We start from the raw sequence: 17,275 nt of genomic DNA, 5'->3' as shown, positions 1-17,275 counted from the left end.
ATATAAAAATGAAAATAAATATTGAAATCAAAAAGTGTGAAAAAATCAAAATCATTACTTGTTTCGTTACATAATCTTTTGTTTTTTTATATATGTAAAATTAACATGGCATCTTCATTTAATACGCGCAAGTCTGTCACTGTCAGAGCGTCACACACAACGATAGTCTTAAAAAATGGTAGTAAATGATTTATAATACCGATTAATAATTTTTGTGAATCTTTAAATATTAACCATTTAATACATTATTAATTATTTCGATTGTGTATTTATCGTGATTGAAATTATAACTCATTATTAATTTATTAAATAATTAGGTATGTATAGCAATAAAGTTCATGTCATTGTCGCTTAATTGGAGATTTATTACTATTAGTTATAACCTAAAATTTATGTGATATACTATAGATAGAAAGTAAAGTATTATAATAAAAATATTAGTTTCTTTTTCTTGATACAGCGAAAAAATATTTGAATAGTGTTAATCGTGTGTATGCTTTGACGTTATGAAAAAAAATATATTTGTCAAAGATCTACATATTTCATCTCCATGGCTAAAGGAAAATTGAGAGGTTCAGATTCAAATAATAAGGTATGTTTGTGAAATAATTTAATGTTAATATACATTTATATATTCTTTTTTTAATGTTCTACAAAAAATAGCTAACAGCTTCAAATGCAACTTTTAAAAATGGGGAAACATATACATCAGAGTTTGAAATTAATGAAATACCACCTAGTGCCCGTACATTGCTTACAAAGGGTTACATACAAGATGAAATTAATTCCTATTCAGGTATATTTTTATATTTTATAATATAATTTTTGTTATATTTTCTATAATTATTTTTTTAATTCAATATACTATTTGTATTTATTATTATATTTATTTGTATTTATTTATATCAATTAATTATATCAGCTTATATCACATTCTTTAGGTGCTACTGTTTCAACACGTGGACGTTTTATGACAGAGCAAGAAAAATTACGTTGTCCTAATGAACGACCTTTATATCTTTATATACAGGGACATGCGAAACATAATGTGGATTGTATGTTGTTCTTCCTTTTTATATTATTTTTTTATAAATTTGTAAGTATTGAAGAATATTTATTTTAATTTTCTTTACAGCTGCTATACAAAAAATTAATGAAATTATTAAAACAGAACATCAAAGTTCTTTAAATAGGCCAAGTAGATTTACTAATGCACCACCACCTCTTATGAGTTTACATTCTGGTGTTACATCTGTGGTATGTAATATTTTTGTTTTAAAATTATACATACTATAATTTATATTTTTTATTGTATCAATAATTTCTACAGGAAAAAATTTGTGTTGGAATAGAAAATGCTCCAGAAGGATTTGATTTAAGAGGCAGAATCATAGGTGCAGGTGGAGCAAATTTATTATATATTAGGAGTGAAACAGGTGCAAATATAACTTTAAAAGGTAGAGGATCACAATTCATTGATCCCATTTTAGGCACTGAATCTCCAGAACCATTGCATTTGTACATAGAGTAAGATAATATATATATATATTTTTTATTGAAAATTTTGAGTTTATTATAATATAATATTATTATATGTTTTATATAGGCATCCAAAACCAGAAGCATTACAAAATGCAAAACAGTTAGCAATTAATTTAATTCAGACAATGCAATCTGAATTACAATCATATATACAGCAACAGCCACCACCAGTTCAATCACAGCAAGTTATAGAACAGTCACAAATACCACAAAGTATGAATTAATTAATATAATAAAAAAATTAATTTCATAAATATTAAGTGTGATTATATACTTTCATTTGTTGCCACTTTCATCTTTTATAGCACAATTTCAAACCATGAACATTGGTACTTTGGGACAGCCTAATGTTGTTACTATACAACATCAAGGTAGAGCACATACACTAATAGTTCATGGCTGTTAGAAATTCTGTCTGTAACTTACAAATCATTCTTAACAGATATCATACAACATCCTCAAAGTAATGTAGTAACATTGCCAGCAACCATTCTCACTGCTACAGTAACTGGTGCACCAGGATCTGGAATAACAGTTCCTCCACCTGGAGTACATATACCTCCTCATTCTGGACCATTGGTACCACCACCACAAGCACAGGTAAAATAAATTTATAAACATAATTCAATAAATTATTTAATTAAATTAATTTTAATTAAATATAATATTTTTTTCTATAATTAAATGTTTTGTATAAAGGAGATACAAACATTTATGCCACCTCCACCTGTTGGTCAAGTGCAATTAATTGGTCCTCCATCGACAGTAAGTCAAGTACAATATCAAATTCATCCAGGACAACCACTACAAATTCAAGGAATTCAACCTGGATCACAATCATCACCGCAACCTGTAGCCCAAATGTATGTTATGAGTCAACCACCACCACAGAGTCCAGCTCAACAAAACTTTATTACAAGTAGTAGTGCACCAGTTAGTGGTGCAGTTTCTTATGTCTATACACAACCAAATGTACAAAGGCCTTCTACACCACCACAAGGACTAATCGAAGCCGTCAACGTGAATTTACAACAACCACCTCCGGCAACACCAATTAATATAACTCAACAACCACCTCCACCGTTATTGCATCTTCATTTTCCTCCACCAAATTTTCCTCCGAATCAACCACCACCTCCAGTACCACAAACTTATCAAATACAATATCAGCAAGTGCAGGCACCTGCATCACAATCTCAAACACAGTTTGTGTTACAACCTGGAGAGCACATTGTTCCACCACAGTTACAACAAAACCATGAACAGTCTCAGGCTGTGGCTCAGCATATGTTACCTCCACAATTTGAAGGTCATGCTCCTCAATTTCATTTACAAGTACCTCCTCCGTCTACACAAACTTTTTTAGTCCCTAATGCTCAATCGCCTCAACATCCTCAACAACATCCTCTTCCTCCTGGAGGTGAAGTTCAACATCAACAAGAAGGACCAGTGGATCAAGGATCACAACCTCAACCAGTACCACCTCCACAAATTGTACCACCACCTGCTGCTCAAATGCCAAATTCTATGAACGTTCTTACAAGTATTCCGCCGCCGACGCAAGCACCTCCTTCACAGAATGCTCCATGGTTATATCAGGCACAACAACCGCAACAGATATTGCAATCTCAAGGTCAACTGCAGGTGACATGAGAATATTTATATATTTTTTTATAAATTGAAATATAATTTGATAGTAACATAAAAATCTTACAGGTTCAAATGCCACCTGCAAATATACCTTTACATAATGTACCTCCACCGCAAGTTCAAGCGCAGATACAATATCATGCTCAGCATATGCAATATCAGAATGGTCATATGCCCCCACAAGTACATTATACAGTTCAATCACCACCTCAACAATTTGAGCAAAAGCCTGATTCTCCTGAACAAAAATCTCATGGTGTAAAAAGAAGATTTTCAGATGTTGAAACAAATCCGGTTAGCTTTTAAAATATATTTTTTATACTTGCTATTATATATAAAATATTACAAATTTAAATAAATTTTCTTATGAATAATAGGAGTCATCACCTTATCAGTGTGGTCCTCTGCCTGCTCAACGTCATGGAACAGGGTAAGTAAAGTCATTGTTTATTTTTATTAATATAGTTTTTCTATGTGCATGAAATAAAATTTTCTTGCAATATGCGAGAAAATTAAAATTTATTAGGTGAATAAAGCAGGTTTAATGAACCTTGATATTTAAAATACAAAATAAATATATTTATTTATAGTGTCTAATTGATATTAAAGCTTAAAAAGAAATATAATATTAAAATATATATAAGTATACGCGTTCTAATGTTTGCAATTGTATATTATTACTAACTGTGACGGAATTTTTTATTTTATGAAAGCTGCCTAATAATTTTTCTCATTGCTTAGATATGAAAATTATAACTTTTAGTCAATTTATTTTATATTATAGTGAGCTTAAATACGTGCATTTCAATAAAATAAAATTTTTTTCAGAAACCTGCTTTGATCAAGATGTATCAAATTCAATAAATAAGCAGGAATTTTTTTAGTTGTTCTTTACTCATCAATTTATTATTATTAAATAGAAAAAAAAAAATGTTTAACGTTATGAAGTAAGGAACATCAATTTCAATTCTTGCAAGTTATAATGTGGTAATTAAAATTTTACATATTCACAGTCAAACTATTTTGAAATACTTATTTTATTTATATAGAAAAATATAAAATTAAACTAATAAAAATTAATATAATGAAATTAAAGTAATATATTTGAATAATCAGGATGTTTAAAATAAATGATTGTGAATATATAAATAATTTTTTTACAGAATATTATATTGAGAAAAAATATTTATATATTTATGTATTTCATTAGATAATTTTTTTTTTATAAAAAGAATTAAAATTTTTTATTATCATTATATATGTATAATTATTAAAAATACGTCATTATTTTCGTTATCGATGGCTATTATTAATTTTAATCAAAATAAAATAAAATTAGAAAATATAATTATATATTATACATATTATACATATTATACATATTATACATATTATACATATTATACATAAAATATAATTGGATTTAATTATAATATTATAGTATTCTGTATTATTACGTTATAACTGAATTATTATAAGTTCTTTTTATACAAAAGTTTGGTAATATTGGTGACCTGGAGATACTAGATGCTTTTAACATTTCAGAAATATCCATGGCTGAGCATCAGGTGATATTTGCTTAAGTTTTGAAATGTTTACTTTACAATCATTGATTGTGAATTAATAATTTGAAACTGAATTGTTTAAGCAGAGAAGGTGATCGACAGCAGCAAGTCTTACATGGTCCATCATCAACAGCTACGGGTCTACCTCATGGAGATCGAAACAAGCTGCTAATGCCACCTCCACATCCAGGTCTGTAACTAAGAGTATTTATGATGAAAGAGTGCTGGATACCTTTTGAAAATTAATACAAATATAATGTATATTAATAAATATAAAAATTAATTAAACAATTTCTTTTATATATTTTTTTTTTATACGATGAATCAAAAGATTTTTATTTTTAATTTAAAATATGCTATTTAATCATAATATATTTATAATTTAACACTCTATATATATTTTTATTTCAGATGGGTATCTAGCATTGTTTCTCAATACTCTTAGCTTGTAGTACATTATTTATTGTAAATATATTTTTTACTAAATAATACAAATTTCTCTTTATTCTTAATCCATGTCTTATTGTTAGCAACTTGCTTCTTCATGTACTCATTCAAACACTTTGCAGATAGACGTCCAGAATTATCCACAACGTTTACGTGATATCACAGCTAGATTGCTTTCCATTTGTCTTTATTTGTTATTATTTAGAATTAACAAGACTTTCGCTATTGTATTACATAATTAAAATAGTTAACTAAGCATCCTAATTTTAATGCTTCTTCATATGTTTTTATTATTGAATTAAAGTATATTTTTGTATTTTCAGATCTCTGTAATAATGTGATTTTATATTTCAGTGATTACTTTTAATGAATATTAACTATAATTATTATCGTTCGTATTCTGTTGAAATGCGTTCTATGTTTTAATATTAGTATTTTAAGTTTAATAAAATGAAATTTTAAAGATGTATCTTAGAATCAGATCTCTGAAGCTGAGCATGTGAATACATGGAGTAGCAGCATAATGCCATATTGACATTAATGATTCATAATTTATGAATTATTTAATGTAGTTCTTTCTATATATATAATATATAAAATTATATAAAATTTACAGAATCAAAACAATCCAATGAAATCAAAACATTTTGGGATTTGCTAAGTAATTATGTATAATTGATTTTTTTATTATTTATTTTGCAGTGAATCCAGTAATATTCTGAATGATAAGAAATTGGAGTTTGAATAGTAAATGAAAATCAATTTTTAATAACATTTTATTTTACAGATTAGACAAATATTAACTGAAGAGGTGTTATATTAATCGTGATATGATAGCTGATTTAATGAATATATATTTATTATATGTTTTCAGATGCATTTAGCGTTATAACTGCTATTTTTTTCTTTTTAATAAGAAACGGTCAATGACGTGAAATATTGTTGTATTATTTTATAATTTTATAATATGTTTAAAAAATTACTATATTGTGATTAAAATACAAAACAATGCCATTAGAACAGTATAATAATATTTTGAATAACACAAATAATATTTTAATTTAAAAATATTTATAAGATTTCATATATAAAAAAACAATTTTATTTCTATTTTGTTTATTGATTTTTTTTAATTTGACGAATTAACAATTATACTACAATATTTCATTACGTTATTTGCCATATTTAATTTTATAATACATTTTACATATAGTTGTTTTATACATAATTTTATATACTTTATTTCATTTCATGAATTTTCATTATTTAGGTGAAAAACGCAACTTGGATCAAAAAAGTGCTGCCATGAATACAGGTATATTAAAAATTTGTTCTGATGCAGTTGTTTTTATGTTTTCTTATAAATTGAGAAATAGATTACATTATGTGTATATATTTGTGTAATAGGAAATGAGCAGAATCCAATGGGAGATTCAGTAAATATACATCCTGGAGGTGGGCCACCTTTACCCCCTTCACTTTTACCACAAGCACCTTGGCAAACACATCATGTTAGAGTTCCATGGGGTAGACCACCACCAATGCCAAGGGATGGAGAGCATCAAGGAATGTGTCCTACATTACCTCCAACAAATATGCCACCACCACAAATTAGACCTAGAGGTATTCATAATGAATGTCGATAATTGTATATAATTATATATATTTATAAAAAATTCATATAATTAACTTAATTTAATTAAAATATATAAGTAATATAATATAGAATACAAGATTATTAAATATTTAGATTAATAAATATTTAGAAAGAAGATAAGGAATTTTCAAATAAAATTTGTTAATCGAAATTATATACTATTTAATATAATTTTTCAATTTTTAAATAGTTTTTTATTATAATAATTTACAATTATGCTCAAATTTTGGATTTTTATAATTTAATTGTAAATATGAATATAAATATAACATAATGAATTTTTATGTTTATTATTTAGGACACGTTGAAGGTAACCGTTCACCCGTACAAAATGCGATATTGGAACATCCATTGAATATCGAATATAATCAAATGCCACCATATACGACAAAACCTCCTCCTTATAATTCACACCCATTGATGCAATCCATTTGCAATCCACCGCCACCACCACCGCCGCATCATCAGCAGCGACCGCAGCATCCACCTCAAACAGTACAGCATTATCAGGTGCCAATTTCTCAAACATATCAACCACCAACTTCTTGTCCACCATGGATGAATTAAATATATAATATGATGAAACTGAAGTTCTTACGTTAGTACCTTAAAGATGGCTGATGCAGTCCGTCCGATTTTACATCATTCAACTAATCCATTTATCGTGAATGTTAAATTCTAAAAAACATAAGGAAATGGATGGTATTGCATTATGTTATCTTCATTGAATTGTTCCTTGTGATACAATTAATTATAATTTAATTATTTGTTGCAAATGTGTCGCTGCGAAGATGCTGTTTTGTAAAAATTGTGTATATGTTACAAATTATTTATAATGAACGTCTCAAAGATAGCGAATAATAATAAATTTACAAATGCTGTGTTATGAATGAGTAACGCGCGCAAGATAAAAATACGTAAGATAAAATTTTGGTAACACATAATTACATAATGCAAAAAATCAGGATTTGCGAAAAAGAATATAGAATATCAGGTGCGATGTTGGTGCATATAACGAAAAATGACGATTCTAATTAGTTCCAAGAAATGCTTTTAGTATTCACGCACATATAATCATATGAAGATTTAGAAATATAATATTTTATATCCATAGTATATAATCCTGTCTCAAACTTATCATATAGGCATCTATTTTTTTTTGTTATCGGCATACTTTATCCGTATTGTATATTCATGTATGAATAGTATACATACGATATATGCGAGTTTGTATACAAACTGTTTAAATTAAGGTGATTAAATCGTCACTTACAATTTTATGAGACGTTAATATCAAAATCTCGGATTTTTCCGTGTAAAAAATTGTCGTGATTCTCATATGTATCTGTGAAAAGTGTAAATTAATTAATCGTTGTTATAATGTAATATTTTTGATTTAATGAGTAAGTTAAGAGGATTAGTTTTCATGAAGAGATGATTCTTGATACAGTACGATATTTTACTATTATGATAAAAAAACGAGTTAAGCTCGAATCTGTTGAATTTTGACTGATGTATGGAATCTTTCTCTTTGGGTTAAGTTATTAATTTTTATGGTTTAGTTATAGAAATATATTTTCCGATGGAACAATTTTTTGAATAAATTAATTTAACTTCAATGATCTCGAACTCAATGATTGATTTAATTCAATCATCAATTTAATTCAATTCAATCATAATGTCAATGTTATTTTTAATATTTTTGCTTATTTATACAAGATATTATATCGTATAATATATATCGTAGGATATGTAATAGTTATCTGTTTTTATATATCGATCATCAATTTAAAATTATTTCATTCAATCATTTTTAAACCGTCTTTAAAAAACTTTGATTAACGTTTACAATGACAAAATATTTTCCAATTATTTCAGCATTAATTAAAATTCTGATAATAGAAAACTGTTAATTATCGATTTCAAGATTCCTTCTTATTATATTTTTTTCCATTTTTATCGCGGTTTATGCAATTAACTATAAATTTTTTTTTTTCTAAAACTATCAATCAATATCACAGAATACTTTAATTATATTTAATTCAAATTTATTTCATAATTAAAAACTTAACAATTATTCGATATTACATTTTGAGAAAATATAAGCTTATTTTACGATTATTCATTTATATAATTTAAAGTTTTATATATATATATATAGTTTAATAAAAATTAAATTTATTGTTAAATACAATCGATGAATATTATTAAAACAGTTTCGTTTTTTGTTATCATCTAATTAAAATCAAACGTTTCGATACGATATGAAGGATGACCGAATATCGGTTTAGATTTCCATTACTAGACGAAATCCTGTTTAATACAAATCCAATGAATCTGTACGGTATCGGAATTGTATATCGTTATATAAGAACAGTGTGCTTAAAGATTATAATAGAAATATCGTAAAATGGCCAATTAACAGAAAACTCTAAGGGATTTTATAAGAATAATAAGGATACATGTCCATTTAAATTTACATAAGATATTTAATTTCTAATAAAGAGGAAAACTTTCAATATAATCATTTAATCTCGAGAAATTTTAATTGAAAATTTAATTTCAACGTTTAATCGAACGAATTAAATATAAAATATATTTAATCTATTTAATATTTATACATTTAATATTTAATCTATTAATTGTAAGATATAATTCACAATGTTCTGTGCCATTTTAAAGCGAAGACTATCGTTGGTTATTACTTGTTACTTGTTATTGTATTTTTTACTATTTTCGAATCAATAGCATCGATAGAAGAATCGAATTCGATTTCTTCGTAAATTATTAGTGAAAGAGTGTAGCTCACTTCAACGTTCAATTGCCCTTTACCTACAGGAAACTTAACCAATCACTCCGAATGACAAATTGAATTATTTTTAAATCCGGAGAATATTCGACTCGATTTATACGACTTCTTAGCCATGTCTCAGGTTTGTCCGTCTTCGTCTCATCAGTTGGTCGCAGCCGCGATGGCTTTTCGTCGAGCTCGGCGTAAATTCCCGAAAAATTTTGGTCTGTATTGCAACTCGGAAGAAGCAACGAAGTTCGATAAGGTAATATGGTTTCATACGTAATATAATTTTGTAATCTATTTTCTAAAAAATATTTATCTTATATCGGATGGATTTGTAACAAATATATAAATTCAAATTTATTTTTGATAGATCAGATTAAAAATCTGTCAGAGAAATGTATCTGTTGCATGTTGTAATGTTTTTGACATTAGGGTTTCTAATGTATTTCGTTCGCTAATAATACAATAATATAATAGTGATTTTCTTGATTTCAATTTTATGGCTAAAAATTGAACCGAACTTTTTTATCTAATTATGCAATTGTTTCTATTGAACAGTAATTTATATAAAATATTTATTTTTCTCAAAAAGAAGGTGACATTTTTTTACGGAAATAGATCAAAACAAAAATGATTGACTTTCGAACTGTTATATAATAAATAAGTAATAAATAATAATATTGTGTTTTTTAAAGAAACGTTGTCGATAATGTGTGCTTATTAAAATTTCTATCAATGTGTGTGACCAGGCTGAAAGTCTTAGCGGAAATGAGGATTCAAATGATCAAGAGAATTTACTGTTAACGAGGAATTCTTCAAAATCAAGGCCGAATCAAGTAAAGTCGTATTGGAACGATGAGTGTGGAGAAAATGGCTCGACCAAGGAAAATTTATTCCAAAAGCCAATAATATGCAGTTGTTGTCGTAAACGTAACGAGCAGTGTAATGTTGGGGACACGCTCGACATCGTTCCAAGCAAAGAGCATAACGAAATCACGCAGAAAAACGAATTCTCAAAATTGGAACAAGTGGAAGGGTATGACACATTTTGCACAAGAAAATTGATCGATCGTATACACACGTTTTAATCTAAAAGGATATTGGCAATTACAACAAGAATTATGGAAAAACATGTTGCAATTATATCGAGAAAATGGAATTTAAATTGAATTTCAGTACTTGGTTATACGCGTACGCATTTAGAGAGATATCCTGAAATAAATTACAATGGTTTCATGAATACGTTCATAATTTGAAATAATTAGAGATAAAGCTTTCCTTCGAAATATCGACGTTCAAACTTCAAGCCGTAATAATAGATTAAATTAATCGTAATTTCATTCCAGATCAATGTTCTTTCAAATTTTGAAAGCATTTTTTGGAATATTAAAAACTATTATAATTCATAAATATTAACGTTAAATTAAGTTGAGAAAATTATTACGATAATATCCACTCGCAAGAATTTAATATTCATCGGTTTAATAATATAATAATAATAATACGAGAATCGATGCAAATGCCAAGGCTCTTTTTCTCGTTATTAATCGTTTCCTGGATGGACATAAAAACGCGATATTATAATAACATCGATATCGATTTCTAATTAACATATTTATATTTGTTTTAGTTGCGACTCGAAGCCAACGAAGAATCCCGTAACAGAGTCTCGAAATTCTAATCATTTTCACGGTGCGTTTTCCTACTTGCAAAAACGGAACTCGAAAGAAATCCCATCCAAATTGGATTCTGTTAATCTTCTGTACGACCGAGATCAAAACGAAACGAACAACGTTAAACCTAACGGTTCGTCCAAAGAAGAGAAACGAAGTGAGTCGAATCTTCTTCCTCGAATCGTTATTAAATTATCCTCGCGTGAATATTTTATCGCTTCTCGTTACATTTTTAGATTGCAGTCGGGACGAGCACGATTGTAACGGCGAAGGAAAGGGTTGCAAATCGTTCCATCGAAATTTGCGATGCACGTTCACTCCACAGAAGTACAACCCATCGTCATCTAGCATTTCGCACGCCTGCAACTGCGAGAAACATTCGACTCTAAATCTTCTACAGCCTCATCGAGATTGCTGTCGCCAGAATCGTCATTGTTGCCATTCTCACGACCACTGCCATCACCGTTGCGACGAGTACAACAGGTACTCACAGGGATTCGTTCCATTCGTATCTTTATTCGTATTTTTATTTTAAATTTTATTTAAACAACTAACTATTTGTACGAAAATTAGAAAGGAAAATCCTTGCAACTGTTTTTTCCCAAATTCAGGCATTCCTCGAAAGAAAAACGTCTCGCGTCTGACACTTGCCTCTGTTCCTCGAACTCGAACAACTTCAGAAGTTGCAACCGTAACGATCACGCCATCGTACGGGAGTCGACTTGCACTAACTGTCGTGGAAAAGATTCGGAGAAGGTGTTGGCGATGCAGGAGCAGAACGACGAGGAACTGGACGATTCCGTGGCCACGATCAATCACAAGGATTCCTTGTGCATTCTCGTGGAGAAGTACAAGACTAATAAAAAGTGCAAGCACAAGGCGTATTTCAATGGGGTTGAATTCACGGACGAGCGGAAGGATGAATGCGATAAATCGTTCAGCTCGGAGACGTGTCAACTGGATGAAAACGGGAAACAGGGGGGGGGGAACAAATATTCGGGCAACGACAATTCCCGTTTTCGTGGACCGATTAGGAAACCGCCGTGCAGATACGGCGATTGCGGGCAGGTGTTCAAGGAAGGGGACACCAATCAATTTAAAAACTTGAAGTCCCGTTTGATAAAAACTGGCAATTATTGTTCAGCGAAAGGTACACCTTGGAGACATACATTTTAAATTCGAGAAAATATCTACATTACTAAGTTTTTGTATTTATATTGTTTTAGTTCACATGTTTATTATATATTCTTTTTTTTCATACGCAATTACCTAGTTATAGATGAATTTAGAGCATTTTTTTTATTGACTACGATTTTTGAAAAGGAAAAAAGAGAGAGAGAGAGAGAGAGAGAGAGAGAGAGAGAGAGAGAGAGAAAAGACGAAAAAATTCGAGTAGAAGAGGCGCAAAAATTATATAATTATATTATTCACGTCTTTATACATAGACGCTTTGTATATGTAAAAAAAAAAATTTTTCTTAAAAGCCGCTATAAATGTTTTCACCAAAACGAATCTCCGTTTTAACTCTTGTTTTATTATCGGGTTTTTTTTATTTTTCTTTTTTTTTTTTTTTTTTTTGAGAAAAGACAGCGTGGACAGAATAATCCGGATAAAGAAAAAAGAAAAAAAATAAAGTTCAATTTCAAGATTCCCGCGCCGAAAGCTTATTTTTTAAAGTATATTGCGCTAATAAACTTGATAAACTTATTTTGGAAGTATATTGCTTTAATAAAGTTAATAAACGAGCGCATTTATATCACATTCCTGGCTGGAACGCGCGCTAACGTGTACCGCCATCCTCTTGGGCGTCATTTCGCTTCTTTTCCGTCTCTTTCTATTCGTCTTTCGTCTCGTCCTCCTTCTCCGTTTCATCCTCCGTCTTCCCCCCTCCGCCTCCCTTCTTTCCCTCCTCTTTCTTACCTTTTTTTTCTTTTTCATCCTCTTCCAGCTCGGACACTATTTAACATTTCACACGTGAAACGCGTGATGTTGATAATAATAATAATAATAATAATAATAATAAATTATTATCAATTTATCACTTTTCTCGTCCTCGGCCAACTCTGGACGATCCGTTTCCAATTCGGATTGCAATTCGGGACTCGTGGTCAACGGTTCCGTGGTTGATTTCTCGGTGTTCTCTGAGGGTGCTATATCGTCATCCTCTGTCAAAGATTCTTCCACGTAAATTGGGGGTTTGACTTCCGGCTTTGGTTCTGGGACCGGGCGATATTTAGGTTTAACTTTTTCGATATCTTGTTTGGAAAAAAAGTTTTTTTGAATCATTTGTTGGAATATTATCGTCTTCGAAAATTAGAATCTTTTGAATAATATAATCACACCCACCCTTTTCTTCTATTTCTTCCTCCTCTTCGTCATCCGGCAATTCTAATTGCAAGAAATTATATTATCTTATACGTAATAATTTTTGTCCTTTTCAATTGTGGTCGTTTAATTTTAACGATTGAAAATACGTAGCTTTTAACGTAGGTTTTTAAAAACTTATAAATAGTTGTTTAAATTATTAATATAAAATCTAAAAAATCATTGTTAAAAAATAAACCGTAAAATATTCGTTAGATGTAAAAATTTACGTATCAAATATTATAATACTTTTTACTAAACGTGACATCTTCATTTGCTCTTTGAGAGCTACTTGAAATTTCGAGCTCATATACATCATTTCCTCCCGAGTGCCATACTCTTTGGGGATATCTTTGCGCGAGGTTATCTTTTCAAAAATCTTCTGATGCACTTTATCGACAACGGCATCAGCGACCATTGTTGACGTTGTCTCCAATTGTTGCAAATCGTACTTTTGCTTTTTTGCACGATATTTTTTATAAGCTTTCTATGAAAACAAATGTTAATCTTAAAAAGAAAAGAAAAAAGAGAAAGAAAAGGAAGGGAATAAATCTCCTCAATCCTCGATTAATTTATTTACGAGATTAGAGAGAATCATTATTTACAATTATTTTTAAAAAAATGCAATTGCATATCTTTCAAAGATTGTTGAAAAATATAGAATTTCGTCGCGAATTTCATGAGTTCTAAAGTTAGAAAGAACGATAATGTTTAGCGTTACTTGGATAATTGTAGCAGCTTCGTGGGCCTTTTGCATTTCTAATCCAGAATCTTCGTACATCACGTCCATCCAAGCAACCGCTTGGAAAGCCTCCACGGGTTCCAATATACGTTCATCCTTCTTGAGAGGTTCGTCTTCCACTACGAACATTAACAGCCATCTCAATTTTCATTTCAAATAATATCTTCCAAAAATTTACACCGAATTCACGCAATTACTGTCTTACGAGGGTCGATCTTTTGATTTCTTCTGTTGTAGTATCCTCGATAGGCAAACTAATTACGCGTTCAATTAACCAATTAAACGATCGTCACGTTTATGTTTAAATAAGTAAAAATTCATTACTTTCACGTGTCTTGCCGCTTTAGCGATTTCCGCTTGCGTTGCACCAGCCTTCCTCAGAATATCCAGAGTGTTCACCACTGCTCTTTGCCATTGAATTTTTCCTTGAGCCTCGTTCAATGACATCCTTTCGTAGTGGCCACGGAACGCGGACTGATTTCCATTTATATTCAACATTTGACGAATTGTACGAACATTTAAGGGATTTAGATATTTTGTACTTTACAGAAACTTTTTTTTTTTTTTTTTTTTTTCAACTTGAAATACCGACTTGTATTATTATGGAAGCTTGCTCTGCATCTTCGAGTGTTGCCCCTGTGGCTTCTAAAATATTTCGAATCGACATCTTGGATTTCTCGTCGCAAATTGTATCTAAACGATTGAAACACTTGCAAACATTATTTTTCTACAAATCGTTGTGTAATTCATTATTAATCTTGACACGATACAATCATTATTTTCATCAAGTTTTCATTGAAAGTTGTATAACCATACAGAATAATAATTTGTTGAAAATATAATAGCGTTTAAATTTCCAACTAGCGATTAAAAATTTTCTTCCAATAACACTTAATAGATTTTTTCAATACGTCCATCATAATTTAATTTTAGAAGAAATAATATTTCTTTCTACCTTTGATCTTACAAAGCATTTAATTATTCGAATTATGAGAGGTTAACCAAAAAATTCAAAGGCCTTGGAAATTAATTTAAAAAAAAAAAGAAACAATCATTTAATTTTCCCACCCCCAATGCACCCATCGTGCGACATTTATATACATACATATATTAATACGTAATTTTTGCCAAGATCAATTGCCAACCTATTTCCCGGCTTTCAACTTGCGCACACGCGCCTACTATTCTCATTAATCATCCCGACTGAAACCACGTTGAGGAATAATTTCCATCGATAACAACTCGTGCCTGTATATCTTCCCCCGAGTTTCATAATTTTTCCCCACGAGGCACGAGGCCGGCCATAAAAGCAGCCCGTTTAAAAATAATAACGCTTGCCACTTCCTTTCTCTTATTTTTACGATTCATTTATACGGCTCCCCTTACCCTCGCATATCAATGGTCGCAAGTCCATCGCGTCCAGATACGAGCGGAATACTTTCTGTGAAGGGCGAAGAGAATTAGAAGGAGGAGGAAATATATGGGCACGCGAGAAAAGAATAAAAAATTTACTTGAATCCGTGGGGCGGCGATCGCGACTTGCTCCAAAGTGAAACCAGCCCGGTAAAGTATGCTCAGAATTGCCTCGCTTCCGAGTAGAATATTGTTTACGACTTTGACTGCAACTGGGGGAGCGAATTTAATAACTCGGTCGAACTGTTAAAAAAAAAAAGAAAAAAAGGAAAGGGCGAAGCAGAGGAAATTCTTCTGAGCAAAATTGAAATCCGTACTTTTTGTATTCTCGCGCGTGATCAGAAGAGTGTCCACGTATTCGGCGATAAAGGCGAGAATGTTGGTCGGTTGGGAGCGAAGAACCTGGTTTTATATTCATGGAGTGAAGGATTAATAGGAGAACGGTGATTAGATTAGACAAAATTAATTTATTTTGAGAGCGAAGGATATTGTTGCGCGGATAGTTGTAAATGATGTTTAGGAAATGTTTAGGAAGGTTATCGAGGCAAGATGTTGGATAATATTTGATGAACGCGCATAATTTTTGCATCGATGAATTTTATAATTGAATTTTCGAAGGAATGCGATATATTTAATATTTGCCGATAAGATATTGCTCACTTCCCGTGAAATGTCACTACACAATTCTCGTAGTCCTTCCGGCACTTTGTATACGTGCTTAGCTCCGTGCTTCTGAAGCGTCGGGTCCATTTTTATTTTTTTTTCTTTTTTTTTTCTCTTCTAATTATTGTCCACCAATTAAATTTAGAAACCGGATAGAAAAGATCAGGACTTTCTGTCATTCACAACTTTTTAGACGTTTTGTTAATTTTTTTAATCGTTGCCCGTTAAAGCAAAATTAAATTCTCTTTTGTTTCGTAAAATGCACACCGTGACTGCATTCAATTCGAATATCTAGGGAAATTTTTATATTAATCTGTTAACTTTGGGTTCTAGCTTGGGTTTATTAAATCGAGAAAAAAATTGCGAGAATTTCTATCGAATTTTTCATAGCCCATAGTTAATTAATTTCTTGAAGCACGTTATCCAATTATTTGATTTAAAATGATAAATTAGACTTTTGGAAAATAATACGACACCCCAGTATTCGAAAAATTAATATCTCGACGTTCAATGTTGCGTATATGGAATACAATACTTCGATCACTTATCAAACAAATAATAAATAAATAAATAAATATATTCCTTTTCTATGATGAAACGAGCCTCAAATTTTAATATATTGCATCAAGAAAACATCACGAAAAAAAGTAAAAGTTTCTCTATAACGAATAATTAATGAAACAAGAGTATCTGTAAAAAAAAAAAAAAAAAGAATTTTTGATTCTGAAAAGATTAAAATTTCCTTTTCTTTTATAATTTCTT

The 17,275-nt window shown here is 30.1% G+C and overlaps 3 protein-coding genes across 7 annotated transcripts; 2 read left to right on the top strand and 1 right to left on the bottom strand.

Moving 5' to 3' along the window:
• The first annotated feature begins 4 nt into the window (after positions 1–4).
• LOC100865912 (uncharacterized) lies at positions 5–8,480 on the top strand. Of its 5 annotated transcripts, none has more exons than XM_012486925.3 (16): positions 5–178; positions 461–592; positions 664–796; positions 942–1,055; positions 1,136–1,257; positions 1,331–1,527; positions 1,607–1,755; positions 1,848–1,913; positions 1,985–2,142; positions 2,242–3,186; positions 3,259–3,486; positions 3,570–3,622; positions 4,844–4,947; positions 6,475–6,519; positions 6,612–6,827; positions 7,160–8,480. In XM_012486925.3, exons 2-16 carry the CDS (start codon positions 551–553, stop codon positions 7,426–7,428), a joined length of 2,841 nt encoding a protein of 946 aa, XP_012342379.1. In that variant the 5' UTR covers positions 5–178; positions 461–550; the 3' UTR covers positions 7,429–8,480. The 5 variants fall into 5 exon arrangements, with proteins under 5 accessions (XP_012342379.1, XP_003693968.1, XP_012342381.1 ...); XM_003693920.4 differs by having other exon boundaries at positions 69–317; XM_086907351.1 differs by lacking the exon at positions 5–178 and adding an exon at positions 217–317 and having other exon boundaries at positions 442–592.
• Positions 8,481–9,566: 1,086 nt separating this feature from the next.
• LOC100867894 (uncharacterized) lies at positions 9,567–12,843 on the top strand. The gene is made up of 5 exons (XM_003694007.4): positions 9,567–9,917; positions 10,408–10,694; positions 11,289–11,488; positions 11,568–11,814; positions 11,943–12,843. The coding sequence occupies exons 1-5, from the start codon at positions 9,786–9,788 to the stop codon at positions 12,505–12,507; spliced, it is 1,431 nt and encodes a 476-aa protein (XP_003694055.2). The 5' UTR covers positions 9,567–9,785; the 3' UTR covers positions 12,508–12,843.
• A 195-nt stretch (positions 12,844–13,038) lies between these two features.
• On the bottom strand, positions 13,039–16,773 carry LOC105735498 (uncharacterized). Its single transcript, XM_031916683.2, has 12 exons — positions 16,511–16,773; positions 16,168–16,252; positions 15,950–16,062; positions 15,824–15,878; positions 15,030–15,130; positions 14,762–14,911; positions 14,643–14,691; positions 14,417–14,556; positions 13,945–14,182; positions 13,678–13,719; positions 13,374–13,586; positions 13,039–13,287 (listed from the first exon to the last, which is right to left on the bottom strand). Exons 1-12 carry the CDS (start codon positions 16,598–16,600, stop codon positions 13,166–13,168), a joined length of 1,398 nt encoding a protein of 465 aa, XP_031772543.2. The 5' UTR covers positions 16,601–16,773; the 3' UTR covers positions 13,039–13,165.
• Positions 16,774–17,275: the final 502 nt, after the last annotated feature.

The sequence above is a fragment of the Apis florea genome, unplaced genomic scaffold (assembly GCF_048593485.1).
Source record: "Apis florea isolate Af1SG1 unplaced genomic scaffold, ASM4859348v1 contig_2839_pilon, whole genome shotgun sequence".
Lineage (NCBI taxonomy): Eukaryota > Metazoa > Arthropoda > Insecta > Hymenoptera > Apidae > Apis > Apis florea.
This window is presented reverse-complemented; position numbering and strand designations above follow the sequence as displayed.